A 12,465-nucleotide genomic window follows, 5' to 3' on the forward strand; every position below is an offset into this window, starting at 1 on the left:
GCGAGGGGATGAATACTTATATCAGTGTCTGGAGGCACTGAGAACCCAGTATACAGCCACTCTTGTTACACACATAATGAGTAAGAACATATACTCCAAAAGTGTAAATATGCTTTGGGTCTGGGGATACAGTAAAGAGTAAAATCTGAGACATTACACAGCCTGTGCAGACAGATGGATTTATTAAGATAGGAGCTTATCTGTTCCAGTAGAGAATAGACAGACAACAAGGGGGGAAAACACAGCTGAAATGCTTTCTGTGTAGACAAAACATAACGCCGGGCTGAACAGATGGTCCCCAGTTCAGTCTTAGAGAAGTTGAGCCGAAGGTAGCCATCCATCATGGTGTTTGGGTGGGCTGAGGTGTGCTGTGAGACAGCTCGTTAGGAAGGTACAATAGCTGGGTATCGTCAGACAAGAGTAGGGGGACCAAGCACCCATCCTTGTGGTACGCCAGTGGAAGGAAAGTGACAGGACACAGATAGAAGTGCAGTTTCAGTGGTTGGTTTTGTTTTCCAAGAAGAATTTTGGTAGAAAATTAGTAGGCATGTATGTAGTCCCTCTCTTTAAGTGTTAATAACTCTGTCTGAGTCTTTACATTGGGCGAGATTGCTTCAAAGCCTTTATTGTACATGAAGCAAGTGAAATGTACTGACTAAATGTGTTACCGGTGAAGCTAAACATACTCGTAACCATTCCCTCCATCTTGGAATCTTGCATTACAAAACAGGCTGCCTGTCTTTGCCCCTCTCCTTCATTGTCTTTCAGTTCACCTTCTCCTTTCTAATTGTAGGAGGGGGGAGGGAAATGTAGCAATGGGCAGCAGTTACAAGCAAGCTGGCTTTTCAATTTCCAGTGGTAATAAGAAAAAACAGATTAATAAAAAGGTGGGCTTGTGGTGCAGAGGGTAGGGAGGCAGATACACAAGGTGTCAGGAGAAGAGTAATTTGTTGAGGGATTGAAGATTTGGCGATGTATGATGAAAAAAAACTGAGAGGCAAATGCAATTCAGAAGCTCATCTTGTCCTTGTCTCTCTTATGGCTGCCTTTCCAAACCCGTTTGCCCCGGCGTCTCGTCTATGCAGATCTACCTGCTTTCATTCACAAGCGTTGCAGGAATAATTCCTGCTCCATTTTGCAGCGGCTGACTAAATATGATCCCGACATATATTTCCTCAGTAATAGATTCTGCCAGATGGAGAAGTCGGGGTGACAAATGTGGTGTTAGGGAAATTAATTTAGCTACATTTGAGGTAATTATGTTGAGGCATTGTCATTGGAGGAAAGCGCTATCCAAATCCAAGAGCCGGGGTTCTGGTTTGTGATTCTGCAGCGCTTAGTCAGCAGAGCAAGTAAGTCTCACAGCCAGAGTTATTGCTGTGATTCCCACTGGGGCCATTCATAGTAACAATGTACACGCTCGAGGCCCATTCAGGTGCTGTGGATACAAGTAGCTGGAAATGGTACATTATATTCTGCTTCACAGTGCCATGAAACTGCTTATGTTGATGCTGGCTTCCTGAGCTCTGAGATATTCCTCCTTTCTAATTAATAGTCAGGCTGATTTGAAAGGGAAGCATATGTGGGAATGTTTTTAATCCTAAGAAATTATTGCACACATATGTAGAGAATCAATAAAAGTTAGGAAAAAAAAACCCAAAACAAACATTGAGCATAGAGTTACCTGATCCAGCTCTTCATACAGATCTGCTGATGGCTCATATGAAAAGTGTTATTAACCCACTCTGCAAACCACTTCCACCCCAGCTCCTCTATTTCAAGTCATGTTCGCTCTTACTGACTGCTGCACTGCTCTCCTTGCCTTTTGGCTTTCTGTGTATGCGTTTAGAGCGGTGAGGAGGTCCCAGAACAGAGGCACACTTCCATATATAAATTACAGCCACTAAAATAACAGTCCTCTTGTGACTAAAGTGGTTCTGACAGAAATATCAGAAAGGTCAGAGCGATTACCATAATATGGGAACACCACCTGTACTAAAATGTCAGAATGCTTGTTCAACATAAGAGTGCAGCTTATGCTTGTATATAATCATCATTAATATCAAAGACCTCTAAGCCATTTTGACCGGTGTGGTGGGAATCACAGCAACATTTAAATAAGACTTTCAGTGATTGCCTATAGACTAAAAACAACCCGACAGTGTAGTGAAACTGTTGAGAAAAGTTAAAAAAAAAACTAAGTACATCCCATAGAAATTAAAAGTAGCAGCCAGATGTTTGATCAGCAAGTGTGAGCACCTCTATGTTAGCAGAAGTTTAGTCAGTTTGTTGGTCTGTAATAACCTCTCGAAATTATTAAAACAGTTGATATTACAGCTACAATTACTGTTAAAATATTCCTTACATTTCTTTTTTAAAGTACACCCTGATTTCCTTCATTTAGGGTACGTTACAGAAGTTTGTGGACGACCTGTTTGAGACCATCTTCAGCACAGCCCACAGAGGTAGCGCGTTGCCCCTGGCCATCAAGTATATGTTTGACTTTCTGGACGAGCAGGCTGACAAACACTCCATCACAGACTATGATGTACGACATACCTGGAAGAGCAACTGGTGAGTCAGAAATCTGCAGCCGCTGAAAAACTAATTCCCCTTAAATGTAAAGTGTTCTCGAAACCGGATGTAACCCTGTTCGGTTCAATCAAATTTCACCTCCAGCGTAATGAGATCTTCAGGCGCTTTTCACGTTTGGCCCTGGTGACATTTGCGCTGGAGTCTAAATCTCGCTGAAAATGACTGCAATCAAAGTGCATTTCAAAGAGATTTGAATGGATGCCAAAATATAGTAATAATCGCAGTGTCTGCAAAGTAAATATCCTTGTAAACAATGCTGCACTGAATTAAATCGATACATCCAAGTCTGCAAAATGTATAGAAAAATGTAAAAAATGCTGTGTTGGGTGCTTCCTATAATAAGATCTTCAGACTAGATTTGCAGTGTTTGTAATTCATAAATTATTTAATAAAATTTTGCATTTCCGTAGCAATGAAGAGCATTCGTCTCCAGCCACACAGCTGCTACGATCCCCGAGGACCCCGGCACTGCCTGTGTGCATTAAAGCCGGCTTTAATGCACACAGTGAACTAATTAGAAAAAAACAGAACTACAAGTGGAATTAAGCTAGTGACGGAAAGCACTTAATCACACGATGTTACATTTTTATTTCGAAATAAACCTTTTTTGGGTTTTATTCTCTTGCTCTCTCTCCAGTCTCCCTCTCCGGTTCTGGGTGAACGTGATCAAGAACCCACAGTTTGTATTCGACATTCATAAGAACAGCATCACAGATGCTTGTCTGTCCGTGGTGGCCCAGACCTTCATGGACTCCTGTTCAACATCGGAGCACAAACTAGGCAAAGACTCGCCTTCAAATAAGCTTCTCTACGCTAAAGACATCCCCAATTACAAGAACTGGGTCGAGAGGTGAGTCAGAGTTTGACCCAAACGCGAAGACTTTGAGAACAGCTACGTTTGATGGGAGGACACCTTTTGTATCCGCAGTTTAAATGTTAAAAGTTCCTCATGAGCTGTGAGAGAAAAATGAGTTGGAGCGTTATAATCAAAGTTAATTACACTATTAAACTATTAAGCTAAAAACAGCTGTAAGACTGTAGCAACGTTACAGGCTGAACTTTATCTGGCATTTAAAGCATAATAGTTGGATTAAATTACTGCAAAGAAACCACTCTGCAGTAATTACAGCTGTCTTGATCACTATATAATACAGTGTACTATAAAGAGTGAGTAAAATTACAGTGAGAGCTGCTCCATATGGATCAGTTCTAAGACAAAAAGAAAGAAGAAGACAAAGGTTTCACTGGATTTTGCTAAGAAGCAGCCATAGCCTCTTAATCTTCTGCCCAACTCCAGGATGTTTAAGTGATCGCACCACCTGCGGTTCCACTTTAGGGGCAAGAGGCGCTCTGTTCATGTTTCTCCTTCAATTCATTCAAATTTTGTGTAATTAAATTTACCTGAATTCAATTCAATTTAGTTTTTTTTATATAGCACCAAATCTCAAGAACAGTTACCTTAAGGTGCCTTATATTAGTATATTATATTAGTTAGGTAAAGTCCCCATAATAATAGAAAGAAAAACGAATTAGATGATTTCCTGTAAGCTCGGACTTGGCAACAGTGGGGAGGCAAAACTCCTTTTTAACAGGAAGGAACCTCAGCAGAACCAGGCTTAGGGAGGGGAAGCTATCTGCTGCTCAGCAGCGTGCATTACACCACCTCTACATACATATATATGTGTGTATATATATATATATATGTATATATATATATAATGTTGATTTTTAATCCTTTTTAGATTTCCAGGTTTTTCACTGCTAATGGTAAAACAGAAGGGCTGATAACAAACACCATTCTGGTAGAGTACAGCGTTTGATACCTGCCCAAATATAATGCCCACCTAAGTACATTCATAATCTCACTAAGCATTTTTTTTTTTAATCTAAAAAAATGGCACGATCGATAATCAGTTCATTAGTGGGCAATCCTATTTCTTTTCTTTTGAAAGCTGAGCTAGCCCCGGTGCTCTCCTTTATATGTTTCTACAGTGAGTAGCTGTTGCGGCAGTTTCTCAGTATTATTCAGCTCCTTCTTCAGAGAATCTTGTCCCAGGGTGAGACATAATCCATCTCTGCCATCCTGAACTGTGGCTGGATAAACTAGCCTTTGTTCTGCTCTGAAGATCTACTGCAAACTCTAACCTGAACCTGCAGCAGGTCTCGAGCTGGTTCATTCACAGGACCAAGATGGCCGATGCAGCAGATCACATCACTGCCTGCTGTAGACGGCCACAATCCACAATAGTGGAGCTGGAGTTAATCCACTGGATGAGAGACGGTGGAGAGCGAGTGCTTGTCTTCTCAGTTGTTTGTTGTAAAGTCAGGACATGTAAAAGTATTTGCAGTGCAGAAACTGATAACATATAATGTATAATAATACTTAAGAAATCTTTCCTGCACATAAATGCATGTGCACTCTACTGTCACAAACAGAGTCTAAATCTGTGGGAAAACCGCTGTGTATTTCTTTATGTTGAGCAGCTTGAATTGAATATGCTGCAGGAAGTAGTGTAGCTTCCACAGAGCTTTTGGAGGAAGCGTGAGATAAGGATTTATAGGTGAGATTTAACTGGGTGCAGTTGAACCTTGCTTCCATTATGCCTCCAAACCTACACTCTCCTCCCAGCGCTGCCCTGCTGCAGTAAACCTTGAGATAGCCGAGATATGGATCGTGCACACAGATCCAGGTACAGCTCAGTATTGGGATGTTTTCTTAATATATTGTGTTTTTACCTGCCTCACTTTCTACGGACCTTTCACTCTCCCAGTGCAGCCAGCAACACTGAGTCGATAATACTAAGGTTGTTGTTTCACTGAGAGCATCACCATCTCAAAAACGAAATATTAATGAAATATGAATGAGTAAAGGATGAATCAGCTGTTACAAACCCAGCTAGGTTCCCGTCAATATCCATAAGAGTCACAAAGTAGTCACCAAAAAGCTTACAGAGGATAGGATGGATAAAATATAATTGGACTTAGAACTGAAATGTAAGAGCCAAATCAAACTGTTCTGTTTAAAAAAGAAAAGAAAAGAAATGCTAGGCTCGCTGGCTTTCCTTTCGAAAACAAACATTACAGAATAAATAGCACGTCTGTAAGTGAGTATCTTACAAAGGAAGTCAACTAACTGTGCGAGTGTGCTAATCGCTGCTTCCTGGCCCTGCGTCCCAGTGTTTTAATGCCCCTGACAGGACTAAACAAACAGGTTATATAATCAAAAGCTGGCAGGCAAAAAGCCTGCAGAACATTATACATACGAGGTACTTAAAAGGATCAGTAACAGGTACCCTTTCGTAGCAGTTAGCAAGAATGTACGGAGCAGGCTACTCACTGATCACAGCAGCCCTGAATGACAGTCTGACAGTCGTAACCAGTCAAATATGGCAGCAAGAGGGAGACAGGAGAAACAGTCAGGCGAGGAGGGCAAAATAAAGAGCACATGTATGCATCGATCAGGAGCTGGGGCTTGCAAAGGGAATGCTAAGCAGTTTTGTTACATAAGGGGGAAAGAACGACCCAGGGCCCTAACATCAACCATGACAACGAAGCCATCAATTCCCGAGTTACATAAGCAGGTGGGCATCTGAAAAAACTGAATTTGGCTTTGTTTTCCTATGTTCCCCTCACCCCCACGGCCCCATCAGACGCTTGCCTGTCCCTGAGATTGATTCTAGCAGAGGTTTCTTCCTTTCAAAAGGGAGTTTTTCCTTCCCACTGTTGCGAAGTGCTTGCTCATAGTGGATCGTCTAATTGTTTGGTTTTTGTAGCAGAGGCGGCCTTAGGTGACTTTAGGTGCTATATAAATAAAACTGAGTTGAATTGAGCCGTCTCTTATTTTACTAATCTCATTATTTTTCAATTAAATGGCAAAGTAGGTCAATGTGTGCTCTAACAAGGTGCTAACCATCAGCAAAGAAATTGTATTAAGCTGCATTAATCCTTCAATGGGAAGCTTAGGTCGAGGCAGTAAGTCAAGGTGTGAATGGACACGAAGGTGGCATGACACGCAACTCTGCCTGAACTCTTGTCTAGGTATTACTCCGATATCTCCCGCATGCCAGCCATCAGCGATCAGGACATGAGTGCCTACCTAGCGGAGCAGTCCCGGCTGCACCTCAGCCAGTTCAACAGCATGTCAGCGCTGCACGAGATCTACTCCTACATCGTCAAATACAAAGATGAGGTAAGCTCCCACTGCCCAGCACTAAATATAGAAGAAGGGAAGAATGTTGTAATTATTCGTGCTCTGCCTCCCTTTACTTGTTTTGACTAATACCACGAGGTCATTTTAATTCAATAACACTGATAACCAGTCCACATCGGTACAAGCTGGAAGGTATTACCACCATTAAGGATGCACATTAAGGCATGAGCTCAGCACATTATGAACTTAATGGAGCTTAACAGAATTTAGGTGATTTTTTTTAAAGACCTGCTTGCACAGTATCCTTTGCTGCTACCAGCTGATTAAAACTCAAGAATGTGTTAACGAAATAGTGCCACATTTTAAGGATGCTTATTCATTTTATTGAATAAGCATTCACAGTTAAGAAAACAAATCACGAACAACCAGCAGAGTCTCAAGCAAGACATTAAATGCACTTATTGGGATTTAAACCGCTAAATTCTATATACCCACGTGCCATCATGTTCATAGTGTGTGTCTGATGAGAAGTTCTCCAACACCATCATCACTCATTTTACTCTTTGCTTAAAAAAGTAGCACACGGTATTTAATGAAGAAAAAAGTGAATGTTAAAAGGCTCGTCTCAGGATGTTCATAAGACGTCCCGGGACAGCTACATTTAGATAAAAAAAGCCGTCTCGTCATCATCAGCACAGCCCGCAGATTCAAACCCACAACCTATGAGGATCTAACCGCTGCGCCATCATGCTGCACTGCCATGTAGGAACAGTTAGTTTTGACCTTCCAGGTTCATACAAATACAGATGAGGACAACATTATTACGTTTTTCTCAAAATTTTCCCAAGGAATTTTCAATATAGCATATCTATAAAGACACGATATTGTACACGGGGTGTCTGGCCCATTGCTACAGGCCATTCGATTCCTATACAACCGTTGCAAGAGCTTGGTTCGCATTGCTGGCATTAAGTTGGACTCGTTCCCGGTGGGTGATGGACTCCGCCCTTTGTCACCGATTCTGTTCATAATTTTTATGGACAGGATTTCTAGGCGCAGCCAAGTGGCGGAGGGCTTTCACTTCACACTCAGAATCTCATCTCTGCTTTTCGCGGATGATGTGGTTCTGTTGGCTTCGACTGGTGATGGCCTCCATTTCCCACTGGAACGGTTCACAGCCGAGTGTGAAGCAGCGGGAATGAGGATCAGCACCTCCAAATCTGAGGCCATGGTTCTCAGCCGGAAAAGTGTGGAGTGCCCACTCCGGGTTGGGGATGAGTTCCTGCCCCAAGTGGAGGAGTTCAAGTATCTCGGGGTCTTGTTCGCGAGTGATGGTAGAAGGGAGCCGGAGATCGACAGACGGACTGGTGCTGAGTGTAAAAGCGAAGCTCTCAATTTACCGGTTGATCTACGCCCCTACCCTCATCTATGGCCACGAGCTGTGGGTAGTGACCGAAAGAACGAGATCGCGGATACAAGCGGCGGAAATGAGCTTCCTTCGAAGGGTGGCTGGCCTCTCCCTTAGAGATAGTTCAGCCATCCGGGTGGGGCTCAGAGTAGAGCCGCTGCTCCTCCACATCAAAAGGAGCCAGCTGAGGTGGTTCGGGCATCTGACAAGGATGCCTCCTGCGTGAGGTGTTCTGGGCATGTCCCACCGGGAGGAGGCCCCGGGGCAGACCCAGGACACGCTGGAGAGATTATATCTCTCGGCTCGCCTGGGAACGCCTTGGTGTTCCCCCGGATAAGCTGGAGGAGGTGGCTGGGGAGAGGGAGGTCTGGGCCTCTTTGCTTAGGCTGCTGCTCCCGCGAACTGGCCCTGGATAAAGCGGAAGAAGATGGATGGATGGAAGCTCAGTCTGATCTAAAGACGTCTGTTAAACTTTCACTTTTGAACTAAATGTAATCCAGTTTTAACACTGACGGCTTTTAGAAATCTAATCAAGAGAAAATGCTCAGTTGGTAAACGTGAATGTGAGAGTACTTCAGATTGGGTGGAATTATCAGTTTTGCAGTAGGTTTCACTCTCCAACCCAGTTCAAATATTGAGGGATATCTTTGGCTAAAACTTCAGCCTTCATCCTCTGGTGCTTTTTCATTTTCATTTAATGATACATTTTTATACTACCTCGCATTCGAACGTGCTAAACAGTGAGCATTAAAGGTGCTGCTAGGGTTTCTTCTTCTAGTTTCTAGTATATATATATATGTAAGCCAACAAATGTATGGTTAATTTTTCTGTGCATTTTCTTTATATTTGTGTTATTTGCTTCTCCAAACATGTGAGCTGCTGAAATATGCTTGCATGGAATGTGCTGTTTTAAAAATAGAGCCTTATATCTATACTACACACCTCTCCCTCCTCAACCTTTAGTATGCTTTTAATTGGTGAGAGCTACGCCCCCACTTGTCCTTGTTTCCATTCTTCCATACCAGCAGTATGACGGTAGTTAAGCTGGCTGTTTGCAGCTGGCTGTATTCAAACCAACTGCTCCCCTTCATTATGACCTATTATCCAGATGTAGACAGCTGCACGGCCCCCATCGTCTAACAAATGCGCTCAGACAGACGCGTTAAAAAATAAAGATGAAATGCACACGTCCTCACACTCATACCACATCCTCCTTTCCCCACTCTCATCATGAAAAATAACGCACTCCTGTTGGTCATTCTCAGTAGCCATTAACATCCAATCACAAGACATTCCACTGGCCATAACACCTGCCCTGTCGGCCCTGCTCGTGTTGTCAGCGTGAGTGCAATTGTAGTCGCTAACCACTAAAAGGGAAATTAGCAACAGAGCGCTCCTTTGGCTCATGTAACTGTGAATTCATGGCTAAGGAGCATAACAGCGGCGCCCACGCTGCACTGCCGCATGCTCAAGGTTTTAAAGGCGTCTCTCTAATCTGTTTCCTTCCGTGTGTCCAGATCCTGTCAGCGCTACAGAAGGACGAACAGTCACGCAGACAGCGACTACGCGGCAAGCTGGAACAGGTCATCGACACCATGGCTCTATCTAGCTGAGGATCAGCCAATGGCGCGCCTCAGCTGGCAGGAGAACTGGCTAACCAACACGCCTTTCCCCAACAACTTTGACCCCCTCTCCCCATTCCTCGCCGTTTTAACACCCGACGTTTAAAGTCTGTCGCCATCGCCGTCACAAACAACAATCTACAGCAGCAGAAAGGACTGCGAGAACACAAGCACCCAGTAAGCAGCAGCACACTCGAGAGAGACAGCAGAGTTTGGAACTAAAGTCCCGGCAGCCGGGTTGACTTTTACCCCCTCCCCCATTGCCTTTCTTTTTCTTCTTCTTCTTCTCTGAGCCTGCCATAACAACCAAATCAAGTGCGTCCCCAACCTCAGCCGATTTTGGACCTCAGCTCAGGAGAGCATTTATTTTCATCAAGTCCCTCATCACGTCTACAGTTACACGGGAGCAGCTTTGGCCACAATCAGGAATGGTACATGCACAGTGGTGACCAGAAACTCATCAAGCTGGACCTGAAACAAGCCCAGAGCTAGTATCTTTTCACAGCCAGAGCTGCAGTTCTGACTCTGAGCCTATAAAAAAAAAAAATCCAGAATACTTGATTCCTGTGAGGAATTTCTCTTTCTTTACTGTTGCTCCCCTCCACAAGGAGGTCAAAGGTCAGGGACAGCTACAGAGCAGCAGCCACTGAGCAGGTAGAGATTCAGCGTGTTGCTCAAAGACTCTTCGGTAGAGTGGATTCTCGGCAACGCGCCGCTTGCCACTGCAGGGCAACCGGGAGGAAGGACTTTGCAGGGAAACTCTTCCTCCAGTACTGACTTTCCAACACTCCATCGACATGAATTCCACTGTAGTCGAACAAAGGACGCTGTCAGTTTCATAACTCTGTATTTGATTTGTTACTGCATTTGATTCTGCCCGTCCAACTGCCTACTCTCCCCAGTGCTGTGCCACTTCTTGTGTTACTGCTGAATTTGCACAACAAAGCTAAATCAAAAGAGAGAAGAGGATATATGAATATATATATATATAGATAGATAGATAGATATAAATACAAACCTTTCATTTTTAAAACAAATGAAAAACTGGGGAAAAAAACAAACTGTTTTTCATTTCAATGTACAAAAGATCCGTTTGAGACGAAGATTTGATATTTCCAAGATGAAAAATTATGAAAAACACGAGGAAAAAGTCGTCCTGTGCCATGTTTTACTTTGAATGTTGTTTAGTGCGAAGAGACTTCTTTTTTTTCCCCGTTTAGATGAAACGTGCTACGATGAAAATGTTGTCATGCTTAGTGACTGAAAGTTTAAAAATAGGTAAATGGCAAAAATATATATATATAAATATATCATACGCAGACACTTTCTATATTTCGTGAGGTCTCGGGGCGTGCTACATCTTTGGCTCTGAAGATAGCAAAAAGGCAAATGATGTCTGGAAGCCGCCTACGAGCAAACCAACCTGCAGTGCTTTTGTGTTTGTTTTTTAGAGGAACCAAATACAACACAAGGCCCAGTCAGCTGATTTAGATGAGACAAAAGTCACTTGTGTGGAAGCCAGCCTCATGCTGCGTTAGCAGACCGCAGAGGCAACCAAGCAGTCCTTTAAGCTGATCCCTGGCACACTGTGCTTTACAGCTTCCCGATCTTGTTTTCTAGACTTCCCAGCTTGTCTGAAACACATTTTTTTCTATAAGGTGTGCCATCCAAAAATGAAGGCTAGTCTTTGCTGTGCAGAAGATGTTGTCTAATATTTCTTGGTTTTATTATTTGTTTTTGTTGTTTTCTACTCCGAAGTGACGACGGTAAAGCTAAAGGGTCCGTTTTTTGAAAATGTGAATGTGGTTTATGAAAAAAGATAATGAAATGTAGCTTGATTTATGTGAGTGGGGTTTTTTGTACAAGTTGAAGGCCTTTCTCTCTCTTTTATTTTGTTCTGTGGTTTTGTAGGGTTAAAAAAAAAAAAGAAGAGAAAAAAAAGTGCAAATGTTCTCCTTGCACCGTGCGCTGCTCTGTGTTAACATTCGGAAACATTCCTCTTCCCTAGGAGTGTACACAGCTACTTATCAAGGCCAGAAGATACAAACCAAGGTGATGTATATATGTTCTTCCATCCTGTAAAAGCGTATCATGAATTTCAGACCACCAGATAAGACATATCAACACCCAGATCACACGGAAGAGCTGAAAAAAAACCTTCTCTACATGTGTTTGCTTTGATAATAAATGGGAAAAAATAGTGTAAAAGAGTAGGGTTAAATGCACCATTTAGGACACTGTAACTTCAAAGAAAACAGTTGCATCAAAATTGCTTATGTTCGCTTCCTCTTCAGCAGTGCTTCCCTCAGTTTTTTTTTTCGAGTGGAGACCTTGTAACCAGATAACAGTAGGGTTCTCAGACCAGTTCAGATGGCTTTGAAGAGCTTTGCGTTGCATCAGGAGCTTCACAAACCAGAATCTCTTTCGTAACTGGAAGTTAATGTAACCATATGCATCCCTGCACAAGACACTTACTACGTATATTATATGTTAGTGACAGATTACCCTGGAAAAGAAACCTGTCTAATATGTAATATAAATACGATACGCAGCCATTTCAGTGCTCCAGTTGCTAAATGTTTAATCTAAAAATGAACATTTACAGTCGAGGCTCTAATGTATTTTTATGTAATTCAAAGTTACAATGAAATAATTATTTAGTTTGTTCCTAAGCTGTGAAGAACGAAGAT

The 12,465-nt window shown here is 42.7% G+C and overlaps 1 protein-coding gene across 2 annotated transcripts in view; it reads left to right on the forward strand.

Moving 5' to 3' along the window:
* LOC146550494 (plexin-A1-like) overlaps positions 1-10,836 on the forward strand; it is a 304,153-nt gene extending 293,317 nt beyond the window's left edge. For both annotated transcript variants that reach the window (XM_085259673.1, XM_085259671.1), the window contains 4 exons: positions 2,405-2,574; positions 3,233-3,445; positions 6,634-6,784; positions 9,671-10,836. In XM_085259673.1, coding sequence (XP_085115799.1) covers positions 2,405-2,574; positions 3,233-3,445; positions 6,634-6,784; positions 9,671-9,766 — 630 coding nt within the window. In that variant the 3' untranslated portion in view covers positions 9,767-10,836. The remainder of the gene's footprint in view (positions 1-2,404; positions 2,575-3,232; positions 3,446-6,633; positions 6,785-9,670) is intronic.
* The last annotated feature ends 1,629 nt before the right edge of the window (positions 10,837-12,465 follow it).

Source organism: Mchenga conophoros, linkage group LG20 (assembly GCF_057382185.1).
Source record: "Mchenga conophoros isolate Kocher_MC1m ecotype Shallow Benthic linkage group LG20, M_conophoros_male_GT1.1, whole genome shotgun sequence".
Lineage (NCBI taxonomy): Eukaryota > Metazoa > Chordata > Actinopteri > Cichliformes > Cichlidae > Mchenga > Mchenga conophoros.